We start from the raw sequence: 17231 nt of genomic DNA on the forward strand, positions 1-17231 counted from the left end.
CATAAGCGTAAACAAATGCGCCCGGGTTAAATTGCCAGACAGTGGCTGGGGAGCAACAAGACTCAGGGAGTAGCAAAACTACGCAATGGACATGTGCATAGAAAAAGGGGTCACATGAGTAGACCTTCCAATGCACGCAGATTTGCATGAAGAGCTGGAAGAATGTGGAAGGCTTGTGTATGATGTACACTGTAAGATATTTGCAGCATGTGTGAAAGATGCAGCGAGTGCTGGCAATTGGTGGGGGTATACAACGTACAATAAAATAAACACACAAAAAATCCCAGATTTGAAGAGAAAAGTCTTAATTGTGCATAGTCTTGAATTCCAATGAGGCTGTGGAGTTGTGGCAAAAATCCATAAGGAGGAACACAAAATTTAAAGTCATCAGATGAATCCAATACAGGTCTGTTTAAGACAAAATCGCTAATGTGCCGCGGAAAAAGTAGCAGAAGTGTCTTCAACTTTTCGCTAAGTTTGTAATGATCCAAAGTAGAGCATAGTTTATATAAAATATTTACTTGTTGCAGCACTGTACAATGGGACCCCCGCATGCAAATACTCTATACAAACTAACTCCAGTTGGAACTTAGAACAAGCTCCATAGCAATAGAGCATCAGGGGAACTTAAGGAAATACAACATAGTAAAGATATTACTAAAAAAGAAATAACAAGATTATAAGTAGAATGGAAAAGGTAGGTACAAGATAGGAGTATGCAATGCCCTCACTATTGTTAGACCTATCAATATAGCTCTCCTGAAGAAAAAAATAAGACAGCTGCGATGCCGCCAAACACTGGGAGATTTTAGATACTCTGTCCCATCGGTGCCCAGTATGCGGGTTCAGCTTTTTGAATCCGCAGCCCTCAGTCGACGTGACTCGGAACAGCTCAGAGGTTATAAAAGCGGGCCTGATTAATGCAAGATCAATGGTCAGACACGCGGCCGACATATTTGAGCTGCTGTATGAGAATGAGCTGGATCTCCTTTTCGTCACTGAAACCTGGCTCACCGAGTCCTGTTCGCCGGTGGTGGAGCTTGCTATACCACGGGGCTTCAGGATTACTAGGACTGATCGACCCTCTGGTAGGGGTGGCGGCCTGGCGGTGATTCATCGGGATCGCTGGGTAGTTGTCAGTGAACCTCCTGACCCATTGGGTGAGACGGAAATGATACACTTTGTAGTGGTTCTCTCCCCCCATTTCACCTTGGGAGGCACCCTTCTCTACCGCCCCCCAGGACATGCGGGCAGTTTTGTCGCCAATATTGAGGAGGTCATCGTTCCCCGCGCCCTGAAATTCACCCGATATCTCCTTCTGGGGGATTTTAACATTCATATGGATGCGGTGGATTCGTCGGAAGTGGTGCGCTTATCTGAAGCCTTCTCATTGGCTCACCTCACGCAATGGGTGAATTTTCCCACCCATGAGGCCGGCCACTGGTTGGACCTGGTCTGCTCGAATTTTGAGATCACTATGTCTCCCCCTAGGGGGGTTCCATGGTCAGACCATGCCCTAATTCAGTTCGCCTGGCCCCTGAGCAAAGAAGGGTTGAGCAGACTGCCCCCCCCCCCTCAAGCGCATTCTCAGCGGATCAACCTGGCCTCCCTTTCGGACTCCCTTATGCTTAACCGCCCGACTTTGCCGTCTGAACTTGATTCAGCGGTTGAGGCCTTCAACTCCTGGGTCGAACAAGGCTCCGCCTTGCCCAATAATAAAGGTAGCAGCAGGTGGACTAGGTCCTACCCTTCTAAACCCTGGTTTTCCCATGCTCTTAGGGAACTCAAATCCGGCTGCAAAAAGCTGGAGAGAGCTTGGCGCCTTGATTTCCGGCCAGAACTGAAGAGCAAACTGCGGAGGGCCCAGAAGGCGTACTATGCGGAGATTAAGGTTGCTAAAAGCAGATATTTCGCAGGGAGGATTGAGAAGGCGGACAACAATGGCAGAGAAATCTTTGCCATTGTCCAGAGCTTCCTCTCCCCTTGTACTGCTCTACCAGCTCTCCCGGCATCCGATCTCTGGTGTGAGGAACTGTCCTGTTTTTTTGACAATAAGATTGCCAAAATTCAAGAGGAGCTTCAAAACTCCTGCGGTCTCCTACAGCCCCTTCCGGCCGCCACTGGTCCTGGGCCGACTCCACCTGCTATTCAATTCTCTAACTTTGAGCCAGCTCAGCAAGCGGATGTGTTGGCTGTCCTCGATGCTCTAAAGTCTGGATCTCCCTCTGACCCGTGTCCTGCAAGGGTCTTAGGGGGAGTGGCAAGTCTAGTCTATCAGGAGGTTACCCAGATTGTGAATCTGTCTCTGGCCTCTGCCTCTGTGGCCCTTTGCTGGAAACAGGCGAAACTTCTCCCCCTGCTAAAGAAGCCCGGCTTGGATCCTTTGGCCACTTCCAGCTATCGTCCGATCTCGCTGCTCCCGGCCCTTGCGAAAGTATGCGAAAAGGTCGTATTCAGGCAACTGAACAACTTCATTGAGTCCTCCCAGGCCCTGCACCCGGAACAATCGAGGTTCAGGGCTGCCTTTAGCACTGAGACGGCACTGGTTGAGGTATCGGAGGCCATCAGGGAGTGTCTGGATGGGGGCGGCAGGGCGGTCCTGGTTCTGTTGGACCTCTCTGCCGCCTTCGATACGGTGCCCCATACTCAGCAGCTGACGAGGCTGGCAGAGGTAGGCCTGTCGGGTGCGGTCCTTGCCTGGATCTCGTCGTTCTTGTCTGATCGGACGCAGCAGGTATGGATGCCACCACACGCCTCGCTACCCAAGAAGCTCACCACTGGGGTGCGGCAGGGCTCTACATTGAGTCCTTTGCTGTTTAACGTTTATATGACCCCGTTAATCTATCTGGCTGAGCAGTGGGGAGCAAAAATAATGGCGTATGCTGACGACACGAAGCTGTTGTTCACCTGGCCAAAGGACTGTCTGGATGCCTTGGTGGTCCGTACTTGTCTGTCCCATGTCTTTCGCTGGCTTGCCTTAGCTCAGCTCAAATGTAACGAGGACAAATCTGAGATTTTATACTACGGTAACTTCCCGGCCAATTTCAGAGATCTCATCTGGCTGACTGATCTTCTGTGTCCCAGTTCTTTCGGAGGCCCGGCAAAAAAGCTGGGGGTATGGTTCGGACAGGACCTCAAGTCTGAAGTCCACCTAAAAAAAACTTACAGGGACCTGTTTCGCCACCCTCAAGTCACTCAAGAGGTTCTTTCCGCTTCTCCCTAGGGAGGCGAAAGAGACTGTGCTGCGGGCCCTGATTTTGGCAAGGCTTGACTATGCCAATGCACTGTTTAATGGTCTCCCCGCATACCTCATAAAACGGTTGCAGATTATTCAGAACGCGGCTGTGCGACTCCTGTTTCATCTCCCGAGAAGAACCAGTGTGCGTGCCCATCTCCGAGACCTTCATTGGCTCCCAGTGGCCCATCGCATTTCGTTCAAATCGCTGGTCCTGGCCTATCGCGCCTTGCACCAACTTGGTCCACAATATCTGCATAAAAGGTTCATTTTGTACACCCCTCGCCGCGCTCTCCGATCGGCTAATCTGTATTTGATGACAATGCCCAAAGTCAGATACGCTAGATTGGGCGGTCAATCCATTTCTGTTCAAACAGCTCGATCATGGAATTCTCTGCCGCTTTCTTTGAGAGCATCACCCACACTGGCGGGGTTCAAAAAAGGGCTCAAAACCCACTTATTCAATCTCAGCATCTAATCTCCCCCCTTGACTGATGTCTCTGGTCAATCTCACATATCGCGCCAGGATACTTTGCAGTAGCAGAGCGCGCTACAAAACATTTTATAACATATAACATAACAGTCAACATTTCTATATTGAGGGAATCAGAGTGAAGCAAGAGGATTATAAATACTACTCACTGGGGCTATCCTTTGCTTCCTTGCTAATTCTGATATGTTTCTGATATCAGAACGTCTCTACTGTTCTGAGGTGTCTGGACTTAAGATCAACTACACCTAATTGTACATGATGGCATTATCTTATCCACGGCAAACACAAGGAGAAGATGGACGGAGTGCTGACACTCACCCCCAGTCGCAGATCGTGGTTGAATCGATCATCAATCTATAGCTCTCTTCGCCACCCCAGTTCAGACCCACATCTGTTCGGGTTTGACTGTTTCCATGAGGAACAGGGTCACAACTGATTTGCAAATGGCTGGGTCGGAACCTGGGTGGCGAAGTGAGCTAAAGAACGATGATGGATTCAACCCAGATCTGTGACTGGGGTTGAGTGTCTGAAAAGTTTCAGCAATCCGTCCATCATCTCCTTTTTTTTGCTTTGCTTGCTCTAAGTTGTCAGGGTATGCCCAGACGTTGGACCTTTGCTCACTTTGCCACTGGATTCAAGGTAGCCTGGCTGATGAGGGCGTGATACCCCGAAACCAGTTGCAGGATGCTGGTTTACGGTCCAGGGAAGGCCGGGCTTGGCAGTTCAGGATGGACTGTTCCCATGAGAAACGGGGTCAAGGCTGATTTGCATATGGCTTGGTCTGAACTGGGGTGGCAAATTGCGCTAAAGAACAATGATGGATTCAACCCAGATTTGTGACTGGAGGTGAGTGTCGGAAAAGTTTCAGTGCTCCGTCCATCATCTCCTTGTGTTTGCATTATCTGATCCACAACAAGCTTGCAGGAAAACCATACAGAACAGAGTCCTTTGTTTAACATTAGGCTCAATATTTAGGTATGTGCCCGACTAACAGGATGCCAGATTTGATTTGCCAAAACATTCCCTCTTCTCTTGATGCCCTCTACAAAGACATGTAGAGTGGAGGGAAATTAGCAATCTCATAGCTGGGCAGGGTGGCAAGCATCAAAATTAATGTCCTTCCTCAATTCCTATATTTTACACAGATTCTTCTGCTGAGAGTCCCTACGCCCATTTTAACCATGATAAAATAAGTAATGTATGTAAAATGGCACAACAATGAAATGATAGGATTTACATGACATTTACAAACTACTCAGACTTCGAAATCTGTGATATTGCCATTAACTGACACTACTACTCCCTTTGTATCGGAATTCCAGATTCAGTGGTCTAAGGAAGAGACAAAATATTTAGGTATTCCTATAAGCAGAGCTTTGCAGGAAATATGGGCGGCCAATTATGGCAGAGCAATGGACTGGCTAGAAAGCAAGTTACCGAGGTGGAAGAAGCTACTGTTGTCCTTAACGGGACGCATAGCAATTGCTAAGATGGTAATTCTTCCCAAATTCTTGTGCCTCTTTGTCAACATCCCTATGCCACTGAATGCCCATTTCTTTAAGAGGCTCCGTTCTAATGTGCTGGAGTTGGTGTGGGCGGGCAGACAACCCCGAATCTCATGGAACATACTCACACTACACTTTACACAATTTAGGCTGGGAGCCCCGGACTTTGAGCTATATGCCTATAGCGCTCAAGCTCAATTCTTACATTTCTGGCACCACCCTACACCGTTCCAACCGCATGTGGCGATAGAAATAGACAGGATTGCACCACTACCACTTAACACGGCTGTGTTCCAGCCTTATAAGCGTCCACAACAGGAAATTGACACAGTAGAGGCGGTGAGGTAGGCGTGGACCAGTATAGTGAGGAGAGCTTTACGCGCCGTCTATGCCCCTGGACGCCAACCCCTTAATCGGACCCCTATTGGATAAGGCAACTGGGATGCGGGCAAAGTCACGCAACCTAGAGAAGGGAAGTGACCTATTACCCGACGGAGAGTTTTTGACAATATCGCATATGTGCAATTCACAGACGCCTACAGCATCCGATACGTTATTATATTATCAGATCAGGGCGGCTTGCAGAGCCAGATATAAAGAGTATCCGAGCGAACCACCAACCCTGTCTGCACTGGAGAATATTATAGTAAATCCATCACCTAAGAAACTCATTACACGCATCTACAGCGTCACACAGAGTGAATCTCCAATCACCCACACTAGCTCCAAAACAGAATGGGAAGAAGAAGTTGGACTAGTTATCACTGACAAGCAGTGGCAGTTTTGCTGTACACAGCTAGAACACCTTTCACCAAACTACAGATTAAGATTAATCCACTTTAATTTCCTGCATAGATTGTATCGCACACTGACACAGCTGCTACGCATGGGCTTACTTCCGGATGCGAGCTGCTGGAGATGTGGCGCCCGGAGCGCCACGTTTAGCCACCTGGCTTGGGATTGTGGACCTGTGTCCCAATACTGGGCGGATATTTTTAGACATATAGAGTGCATAACAAATGTCACATTACAGGTTACACCTATGGTAGCATTATTAGGATATGTACAGGAAATCCATAGCGAACACCGCAAACTTGTAGCTATGTTACTGCTGTTAGCTAAACGACAAGTGGCTATTCATTGGAAGAAACAAGGACCACCCATGGTAGCTGAATGGGTCAGAGCGGTGACGTACTGTAGGGATCACCTAACTGTCTTTTGGGAGTTAATGCAAAGTAGATCCAGACCGACAGACATTTGGGAACCATTTACTGCTTGGTTACGATCCGGAGGGACTGACTTCCGGACGGAATGAATGTCTGTGTGGATGCTGAGGGGTTATGTAGCGGCCATTGCAGGACAACACGTTAGAGGCAGAGTACACAAGTGTTTTAGTGCATTATCTTAGAGGAATAGTGGACGATGGTTATGTGCTGGGTTGCCATAATAGACACGACGCATGGGACTGACGTGGGTGCTTCATGAAGTCTGCTTGCTGCTGTTCAGGGGTTGGTAATTGGGGGGGGGGGGGGAATTGTACGGTTACTTGGGTCTATGTTGGGGAATATACTCACTTGTATCGTGCACCGAGTAATGTGTTGAATTGCACGCTGTTTATACTTCGCTGCCTGCCCTTTGGGATGTTGGCCAAAGTAGCTGTGTATTGCTGTCCGGATAACAAGCCGCCGGCCCCAGGGTTGTAGGCAAAAGGCAGTGTACACTGAGAAATATGCAATAAAAGGTTTTAAAAAAAAAGTAGCTCATAATATCTTTTAAGTATGGCAGAGGTTAAGCACTGCTTTCAGCTGCAGGATCCGGACACCCCAAAATTGCGCCTACCATTAATTTTGGTCTATACCAGTGCATTGTAGATGAAATTGTGAGACTGCCTGCCCAACAGATAAGCTTACTCAAAAGCAGAAGGGTAATGACCCATAACACACCAGTAAATTTTAAGCGGGACGGCTGAAAAAGAAAAACAACCATGATATTAAAATGGTCAAGTCAAAGTCCAAACTACTACCGCAAAAAAAAGCTGATTCAGGACCTAAAGAGAGCAGTTACTGTTTTAAATATATATTTTTTTTAATTTCTTTATTCGCAAATATGACATCCACTCAGTGACACATGTATCACATATACATACAGTATGCAACAAAAGCAAGAACAATGTTATAATCCAACATTCGCATGGAGTGGTTTCGGTTGCATTGCAATAGTTGTCATATTTTTCATATTTTCTCCCCAAAATAAATTTGAAAAAAGCAATAAAAAGTGCACAGTAATATACGCGAATAGCAGACCAAATATACATAAAAACTATAACAATACCAAATAAAGAAAATCCCCAATCAAGCGTGCAGGCGATGGAGAACACAAGAGGGTTACACAGCCGGTACATCAAATGCAGAGTCACAATATTAGTACCCATGAAGTGGGAGCAGATTCACGGTACGTGTCAAGCCAAGTAATATTAATTCGGGGTCTGCAAATAACATCGGTCACAGAAAGACCTAGCACTTCGCAGATAACCTCACCGACGACCATTCATCACTATGCTGGCATTCGTTACATCGCAACATGTAGTGGACCAGCTTCCGGCAACATGTCAATGGTGTAGTCCGGAACAGCGCAACAGGGTAACATGCTAGCCCACCCCCACCTGTACAATGGAGTTAATCACCTGTGGCTGCTATTCCTGCGTGATTTTCTCAATGTATGTGCGAATCGGCCCCCAAATATCAAGCGGCCGGGAAGCCACAGGGATCTGCTCGGAGTATTCCACGCTGTTCACATTGCAGTGTGACATGCTGCGGAGCCAAGCCTGCGCACTGGGAGCACGTATGGCCCACCATAGCAATGCGATCTCCCTCTTCGCCAGTAGTAAGCCGATTGCAGCCAATTTGCGCGCAGGACGCGGGTAGTTCACAACATAGCCAAGCAGCGCAACTTCCGGAGTAGGCAGCAACTCCAATTCCAACATATCCCCCAGCATTCTGTGTACCTGAAGCCAATATTCATGTAATCTCGGACATGTCCAAGAAAGATGGGCAAAGTCAGCCTGCGGTGCCCGGGCACTTAGGGCAAGTATGTGGCTTATTTGGGTCTATCTTGTTTGCCAGGGTAGGGGTGTAGTACATTTGTCTCAGATATTTAAAGTGTAAAAGCTTGTGCCTGCTATTCAAGGACACATCTCTGGTAACCGCACAGCACGCCGCCCACTGGACGTCGGTAATGGGATTACCCAGATCCCTCTCCCATGCAGCGCGCACCTTTGCATCCCGTGAAGGGAGAATGGACAGACATAATTTATATAGTTTAGAGACAACATGCGATCCCGTCTGGCTCTGTATTATAAACGTGAGTATCGCAGCTTCGTCGGGCGGGAGCGGGAATGTGTGAAATTCTGCTCGGAGCATGGATCTAAGTCTGGTCAGTGTGAAAGAGTCCATGAAGGAGCGATCAGCAAATTGAGGATCCTCTGTCACAGAGAAAGCATGTCCCTCCGGGAAAAGATCCCCAACAGTCTCTAATTGAAATTTGGATAGTGTGCGCTGTACCACCTTTTCGTCGGGGTTGGGCAGAGGAAGGGCGGGAGAGTTAAGTGTGTCAAGGTGTAGCAGTCTGCGTAATTTGTCCCAAGCCAAGCACGTGGTGGACACCGTTTGTTTGTCCTGTGGGTCTCGGGAAAAGCCTTTGGGAAGGAGTGTCTGAAGGGAAACCGGCAACACCAGGTCAGCCTCTGGTTACTGTTTTAAATATATAATCTATTTTGTAATATTTAAGTGTAACGGGGGGTTGTGTAACCCATGTTTTTTGCTGTAGCATAATTACATGAAATTACAGCAAAATTATGTAAGGAGCATCATCATGCGTTTTGCGATTTTTTTCTTAGTGCAAAATGCACTCATGAGTCCAAATGGACGCAAAGAAGCATTTTGCACTAGGGAAATAGAGCTAAATGCTACAGAACAATAACAGCAGCAGCCAGCTGCCGCTCACGCTCTGTTTGTTACTTTGCTCTTGCAAGACATTTTTGTCCAAAATTACTCAAACAGGCAGAAATGTGTACTTTTGCGTCGGAAGAATAACACGAAATAACTCGGATTACTCTGGGGTAATTAAAATTTTGCTCAGGCCTAGAGTTAACTCTATGCAGGATTATCAGTTTTTAACTTTTTATATAGAAGCTAAGGTGAGTTTCATAACCCTAACCTGATCCCTTATGATTTTTTTTATATATACAAAATCAGGACACGACCTGTAATAGTGGATGCAACAGCCAGAGTACTCAATATTGGGGAACCGGCAGCGATACTTAAAAATACAAAGGGGTCTCTGAAAATCAGAGGTCCTTATTTTAAAACAATGTTGGTACCTCAAGATTCCTGCTGGACCAAACATCCAGATATCACTATAATTGTAACCCATCTGTGACCACGCCGAGCATGGCCTCTCATTAGATGCAAATTTCTCAAAACAGCTGAACGTATTTAAACCATCAATCAATCAATCAATCAAGCAAGCAAATTTGTAAAGCGCGCTACTCACCCGCTAGGGTCTCAAGGCGCTGGGAGGGGGGGCGGGGGGGGGGGGGGACAGCCAGGTTTTGAGTTGTTTCCTGAAGGAGAGATGGTCCTGGGTCAGCGGTAGGTGGGTGGGGAGGGAGTTCCTTGTCTTGGCCGCCAGTTAGGAGAAGGATCTTCCTCCGGCGGTGGATTTGCGAATTCGTGGGACGGAGGCGAGGGCGAGGCTGGCGGATCGGAGCTGGCGGGTGGGTGTGTAGAATGTGAGGCGGCTGTTGAGGTATTTCGGGCCCATGAGTAGAGAGCCTTGTGTGCGTGGGTGAGGAGTCGGAACGTGATCCTCTTGTTGACGGGGAGCCAGTGCAGGTCTTTCAGATGGGCAGAGATGTGGCTGTGATGAGGGATGTCCAGGATGAGTCGTGCAGAAGCGTTCTGTATGCGCTGGAGTCTTTTCTGGAGTTTGGCTGTGGTTCCAGCGTAGAGGGTGTTCCCGTAGTCCAGGCAGCTGGTGACGAGGGCCTGGGTGACCGTCTTCCTGGTTTCGGTAGGGATCCACCGGAAGATCTTTCGGAGCATGCGCAGGGTGTTGAAGCAGGATGACGAGACAGCGTTGACTTGCTTGGTCATCGTGAGGGAGGAGTCCAGAATGAAGCCCAGGTTGCGTGCATGATCCGTTGGCTTGGGTGCGGTGCCCAGGGCAGGGGGCCACCAGGAGTCGTCCCAGGCAGAAGGGGATGGTCCTAGAATGAGGACTTCCGTCTTGTCTGAGTTCAGTTTCAGACGGCTGAGCTTCATCCACTCCACAACGTCTTTCATTCCTTCCTGGAGGCTGGCTCTGGCAGTGGCGGGTCGTTGGTAAGGGAGAGGATCAGCTGGGTGTTGTTGGCGTAAGAGATGATGTTTAGGTTGTGTTGGCGTGCGATGGCTGCGAGGGGGCTCATGTAGACGTTGAAGAGGGTGGAGCTGAGTGAGGATCCTTGTGGAACGCCGCAGATGACTTCAGTGGCCGCGGATCGGAACGGGGGGAGGCGGACTCTCTGGGTTCTTCCGTCGAGGAATTAGATGATCCACTCCAGGGCCGCTCCTTGGATACCGGTGTTGCTGAGGCGCTATATCAGGGTGCGGTGGCATACGGTGTCGAAGGCTGCTGAGAGGTCTAGGAGGATGAGGGCAGCAGTTTCCCCGTTGTCGAGCAGGGACCTGATGTTGTCGGTAGCTGCGATGAGAGCGGTCTCGGTGCTGTGGTTTGCTCGGAAACCGGACTGTGAGGGGGTCGAGGGATCCGCTTGTCTCGAGGAAGGCGGAGAGTTGTTTGTTGGCGGTCTTCTCGATGACTTTGGCCGGAAAAGGGAGGAGCAAGATGGGACAGAAGTTCTTGAGGTCCGCGGTGGGTTTCTTCAGGAGGGCGCTCAGCTCGGCATGTTTCCAACTCTCCGGGAAGGTGGCGGATGTGAAGGAGCTGTTGATGATGTTCCGGAGTTGGGGTGCGATGATGGAGTCCACTTTGTTGAAGATGTGGTGCGGGCAGGGGGTTGGTTGGGGAGCCGGAGTGGATGGTGTTCATCAAGCGGGTGGTGTCTTCGGTGCTGACAGGGGTTCAGGTGCAGAGGGTGGTGGTGGGGGGCGTTGGTTTGGTGGTTGGGTGCGTGGTCTGTGCGCCGAAGCTGTTATGTATGTCAGCGATCTTGCGGAGGAAGAACAAGGCGAGTGAGTCGCCGAGGTCTTGCGAGGGTGTGATGTCATTGTTGCAGGCGCTGGGGTTGGAGAGCTCTTTAACGATGCTGAAGAGTTCCTTGCTATTGTGGGTGTTGCCCAGACGTTCTTTGAATGAGTCCTTTTGGTGGTGCGAATCAGCTGGTGGTGTTTGCGGGTGGCGTTCTTGAGGGCTGTCATGTTTTCTGTTGTCTGGTCGTGGCGCCAGGCTTTCTCGAGGGTGCAGCAGATTTTCTTGGAGTTTTTGAGGTCGTTATTGAACTACGAGGCTTTCTTGCTGCCGGGTCTGCTGGGAGGGTTCTTCAGTTGTGCGAGGTCATCTGCGCAGTTGGTGAGCCACTGTGTGAGGTTGCGGGCTGCTTCGTTGGGGCCTGTCTTGTTGGTGGGAGGGTTCCGGCTGAGGGAGGTGGTGAGCTGGTCGGCGGTGATCTTACTCCAGCTTCTGCGGGGAACCTGTTGCAGGTGGTGGTGGGTCGTGGTTTTCCTGAAGTTGAAGTGGACGCAGCTGTGATCTGTCCAGTGTAGTCCGGTGGAGTGGCTGAAGGAGATGTGCTTGCTGGAGGAGAAGATGGGGTCAAGCGTGTGGCCGGCGTAGTGGGTGGGGGTGTTCACCAGTTGCTTGAGTCCGAGGTTGGCGAGGTTGTCCAGCAGGGCGGCGGTGTTGCAGTCCTTGTTGTTCTCCAGGTGGAAGTTGAGGTCCCCTAGGAGGATGTAGTCTGAGGAGGTGAGGGCGGGCGGACTGAAAAAAGTCTGCGATGGCTTCGCTGAATTGTGTGCGTGGTCCCAGGGGTCTGTAGATGAGAGTGCCTCTGAGGGTGGTCTTGGGGTCGGTGTGTATCTGGAAGTGAAGGTGCTCGGTGAGGGTGTCGTCGGAGTTGGTCGTGATACGGATGGTGTTTCTGTGGACGATGGCGATGCCTCCTACGGTTTGGTAGGCGCGGTCCCTCCGGGTGATCTTGTAGCCATCCGGGATGGCTATGGCGATGTCGGGGGCTGAGGAGGCGTTCATCCAGGTTTCTGTGAGGAAGGCGACGTCTGGTGAAGTTGTGTCAAGGAGGTTCCAGAGTTGGACGGCGTGCCTGTGGACGGAGCGGGTGTTGAGCAGGATGCACTTGAGGTGGTTGTTGCTGGTGCTTGGCTTGGCGGGTGCGGTGCAGGTTCGGAGGCAGGTGAATTTACAGGCTTGGCAGGTGAAGGGTCTGTGGGTGCGTTTTAGGGTGGCTCGGTAGCAGGTGGGGTTCCGACCGGCGTCGAGAGCGTGGAGGGTGGCGGCGTTGTAAGTCCGTCGTGTGGGCTGGCATCGTCGAGGGCCAGGGGTCCTGGTGCTGGGCGCGGTCCAGGCGCGGACGGGCTTGCCTTTGGCGCGCCTTCGGCGCACAATCGCCGCGCCCGCTGCGCGTACGCATGGACTCCGCCATTTATGGCAAAGTGGGAGGGGGCGGGCCGCAGGGGAGCAGCGGCGGGGAACGGGGGGGGAGACAAGGGAGGGAAAAACCAGGCGTGGGGACGGAGCGGCGAGGGGGCAAGCCTGAGGGCAGAGGCCCAAGCAGCACCTGCAGCCCACAGGGGGGAAGGCAGCAAAAGGCAGCAGCGGTGACCAGGGCACACGGGGGCCGTGCAGTGAGTGGAGTGACCGGGTCAAGGGTCACAACTCACTGCCGCGCGGTTCCCGCAATTTATGGCCAAGTGGGAGGGGGGCGGGGCTGCAGGGGAGCAGCGGCGGGGAGACAAGGGTGGGAAAAACCAGGCGCAGGTACGAAGCGGCGAGGGGGCAAGCCTGAGGGCAGAGGCCCAAGCAGCACATGCAGCCCACAGGGGGGAAGGCAGCAAAAGGCAGCAGCGGTGACCAGGGCACACGGGGGCCGAGCGGTGAGTGGAGTGACCGGGTCAAGGGTCAAACCAGATAATGAAAAGCACGATTCTTGAGGGAAGTAATATCTTTTTGACAAATATGTTAAGCTGCTTTTTTCCCCATCACTTCCTGAAATTTTCCTAAGCGAGTTAAGAACGAACATGGGAAAACAACGTTGTGGGACTTCCTTTTTTCCTGGCCCCTGCCTGAAGGAAGGATCACACACAAAAAGATTTAAAAAAACCCTCTTCCTATGGAAACTCTGACCGGACTACAACTACACAGTGGTGTCTGCCAGTGTGTGATATATAGATTATACATACACACACACACACACACACACAGAAAGATGTAACTAGCACGGTGGAAATAATGAAGTTTGGAATGCTACAAAACATTTGAGCGTCCAGCTCACATCAAAATGTGATAAAAGAGTCGAAATATTTGTTATCAAGCTCTCAAAATCAACAAAATTTGCCCCAAAAAAGAAACAAACTTGAGCATTTGAGCTAGGTAAATCAAGGGCACCGATGCCACCGAGTGCATGAAAAAGCAAAATGATAATCACCTATGAGGCCCATTAAAATATTTATGTCATCAGAACATTAATGCATGGTATTTACTTTTTTATATTGCATATGTCTGAAGCAGAAAAATATGCCTTGAATGCAGTATAAAAGAAAAGGTTACTATAGTAAACTAGTATTATTACACTAATTGCAAATTTCATTGGGTGACATCTGTTATTCATGGTAAGAAAGGAGTTTCAGCCAATTACAAAATAATTTTACAGGATTGTGGTTTGAAGCCATTGCCCAAGGGATGTTGTATAAAGGTATACAACTTTCTCTTCTTGGGGACTCAAAATCTAACCATTGGTTTCAGTGTCAAAAACAATAGATTTTCAGAAACCCCAGACAAATTGTTGGACACTCTCAGTTATCTTTTTAAGTCAATCATGTTTTTCCAGACCTTCCTAAATAGAAACTCAAGCAGCCAAGCCCGTCTGGCCCTCAACACTAATAATTATGACACCTTTAGGCTATAGGACACTCAGTCCTTTCCCTCGTCAAGCACGTGAATAAATATTTATATCTGGATATGCATAATAAGTAGCTAATTGTCATAGGAGGGGCGAAGTGCCAACTTTCTGTCTTCACCCTCGTATGGACACAATTAAGGTGACCAGATTGTCAAAACTACATTCATTAACATGGAAAAGGTAATTTAACAAGGCTCGCAAGCCTAAGATCTGCATTTTTCTAGTAATAACGCGGGAAAATGAATGCATATTTTACACACCGTCATCTGTGTAGCGTAAACTGCTTAGTAATAGAGTAGTTTGTCCCTCTGATGTGTGTCAAGGCATCACAAGGAAGCAGGCCCACTTTTCAAAAGCAGGCATCCTGGGCTGGAAACAATCGCAAAATAAGACAACTGATTCAGAACACCATGACAATCCGGGCCGTACGGCTACTACATCAGAAGGACTCACCGTCAAGGAGATCAAGAGACTCTATCCAGTTCTTAATTTGTTAAAAGGGATAAGTGAGAATGCCCAAAGCTATTCTAAGAAGGCCTCCTTTGGTGCTATTAAATGTCTATGCGCTGCATAACAAGGATGCGTAGCCTGGAATTCATCTCAGGCCTCTTTAATCCACTGCCTGCCTCTTTAGCTCACCGTTAAAGTACCTGCATTCTCCTTTTGTTACTTTTTCCATATTTATCTTTCTCCTCCTTTCCCTTTTGTGTGTTTTCCCTTTCTTGCTCTCACTGGTAGTCTCTTGGTCAATATCTTATGAAGAAAAAAACGAATGCCTGGCTCAAATTAAGCACTGTTATTTCACAGGAATGTAACTATTTCACCCTTTAACAGATCGTGTTTATCAGGGGTCTGTTAGAAATCTAGTTCAAGCCTACAACTCCTAGAATACATTAATTTGCTTTAAAAAAAAAAAAAAAGAGGGAGAAGACTGGAACAGGAATTGTGATGTCCCGGAGACAGGCAGTCATCTGGTGGGTACACAAGATTCCAGGTCACATCTACTGCTTGAACCTCCCACTTTCAAGAAGGAAAGATCAATGGCCCAATCCTTTTCAGGCAACGCAGTGAGAATCTGGAACTCACTTCCGCCTCGGCTCCGGACCACCTCCTCCTCTCAGGCCTTCAAAACTGACCTCAAAGTTCTCCTCCTTCAAAGACACTTCCAAGTTTAATTCATGCCCTCTCTATTATCTGAAGGAAGACCTTTTATTATAGAAATGTCTATTCTCCATGACTATGGAAGTGCCTTCCCTGTGTGTTCTTGTGGTTTGAGAGTATGCCATTTATTGCAGTATTACCCTTTTACCTGTGTTTGGTACTCTTTTGTAACATGCACACGTCACTTTTCTCTTGTAACACACTGTTTGCTACCTCTTACATTTTGTTTGCTTTCGATACTTGCACAAGTGCCACCATTGCCTACCTAACGTTTGTTCTTGTGTTTGAGTGTCCTCCATTTATTGCAGTACTATACCTTTACTTGTACTTTGTACTCTTTTGTAACCTGCACACATGCCACTTTTTCCTCCTGTAATGCACCGTTTGCTACCTCTTGCATTTTGTTTGCTCACGATTGTCACTTTTGCCTCATGTAATGTAACGTTTGCTTTTGTAATTTGTTCACTTGTAATTGTTCTCATCTATCAGTTATGTTCCTATTGTGAAGCTCTCTGACACCTTCGGCTAAAGTCCGCGCTATATAAAAACGCATAAATAAATAAATAAACCATCCCACCAGCCGTGCGGATGGCGAGGCTCGATGCTTACCTTGTGCGAGAACCCCAGGGAGGAGAGTGCCTGCGAAGGAAAGCAGGGAGAGGCAGACGACCAGCGTCATGGCGGCTCCCGAGGACAACAGGTATTAAAATACAGAAGTGTATCCGAGAGGGATAAAACGGCACGGATGACAACGCCGAAGATGTGAATCAACGAATAGGAACTCAGCAGCGCCTCGCGCACAGCCGACTCGGCCAACGGGCGCCCTCGCACGGGATCACTGTGAGTCCAACTGTTTCGTTGGTGACTGCGCGACCGTCCTGCTGCGTGATGAGCAAGTCCGATGACAATTAAAAGAAAACAAAATCTCTTCCTTCACCATCCCTTCCTTTACGTTCCCGGCGCAGCCGGAAAGGTTCAGACCTCCTGTTGAAATCACGCCCCTTACACCTGCGCGGCAGCTGGATTGGTGAGCTCGGTTACCAAACGCCACGCCCTGGCTCAGGGTTTGTGCGCAGGTAGGCGGGGCCTCGGCAGAATTGACCCTGCCCACTTCCAACCTGAGTTTGAGATCCTGCAAGAGAAACCAGCCGTTGCATTTGAGCAAGGCCTGGAGGATAGCATCCTTTCAAGTAACCAACCCTAATGTATCTTTTACTGTTGATTGTTAATCAAGGGCTTTCTTAAAGAAGTAGCAGAGCATCCCTGCAACCATCAGGACTGCCCCAACCCTGCTGCAATTTAGAAAAGAGTTCGAGACTTATCTCTATAAAGGCTACATCTAAAGAACGCTACATTATCACAACCTAGCTTCCTCTCTTAATACTCATCAAATCTATACTTGTCTTTGACCAAGTGCAGTATTCTTCTGCGTTTTGTTAAGGTTCAAGCTATAGAAATAACATTAAAAAATATGTGTGTGTAGGGAAGTATAGATGACACGGAGAGAAGTTGAAATTGGAGAAGTAGTTTAATAGCTCCTCACGTCTTGAAGTCACAGGTTATTATAATCACGAACAGAAACAGCAGAACTGATGGCATTCCACCAATTCAAAACATAACATGTGTAAGCAGCAACACGAGCTTGTCACGACAATTCTTACAATCTGCTAAATGTCCATCTGGGAGTGATGGACATTTAGCAGA

General features: G+C 48.8%; 1 protein-coding gene across 7 annotated transcripts in view; it reads right to left on the reverse strand.

Annotated features, from left to right (window-relative positions):
- LOC147712726 (membrane cofactor protein-like) overlaps window positions 1–16690 on the reverse strand; it is a 629516-nt gene extending 612826 nt beyond the window's left edge. For 2 of the 7 annotated variants that reach the window (XM_086923386.1, XM_086923384.1), the window contains exon 1: window positions 16137–16541. In XM_086923386.1, the coding sequence (XP_086779512.1) occupies window positions 16137–16206 (70 nt within the window). In that variant the 5' untranslated portion in view covers window positions 16207–16541. Of the gene's footprint in view, window positions 1–16104 lie in introns of all 7 variants that reach the window. The other 5 variants (XM_086923383.1, XM_086923385.1, XM_086923389.1 and 2 more) reach the window with 5 other exon arrangements.
- Between the last annotated feature and the right edge of the window lie 541 nt (window positions 16691–17231).

The sequence above is a fragment of the Lissotriton vulgaris genome, chromosome 5 (genome assembly GCF_964263255.1).
Source record: "Lissotriton vulgaris chromosome 5, aLisVul1.2, whole genome shotgun sequence".
Taxonomy (NCBI): domain Eukaryota; kingdom Metazoa; phylum Chordata; class Amphibia; order Caudata; family Salamandridae; genus Lissotriton; species Lissotriton vulgaris.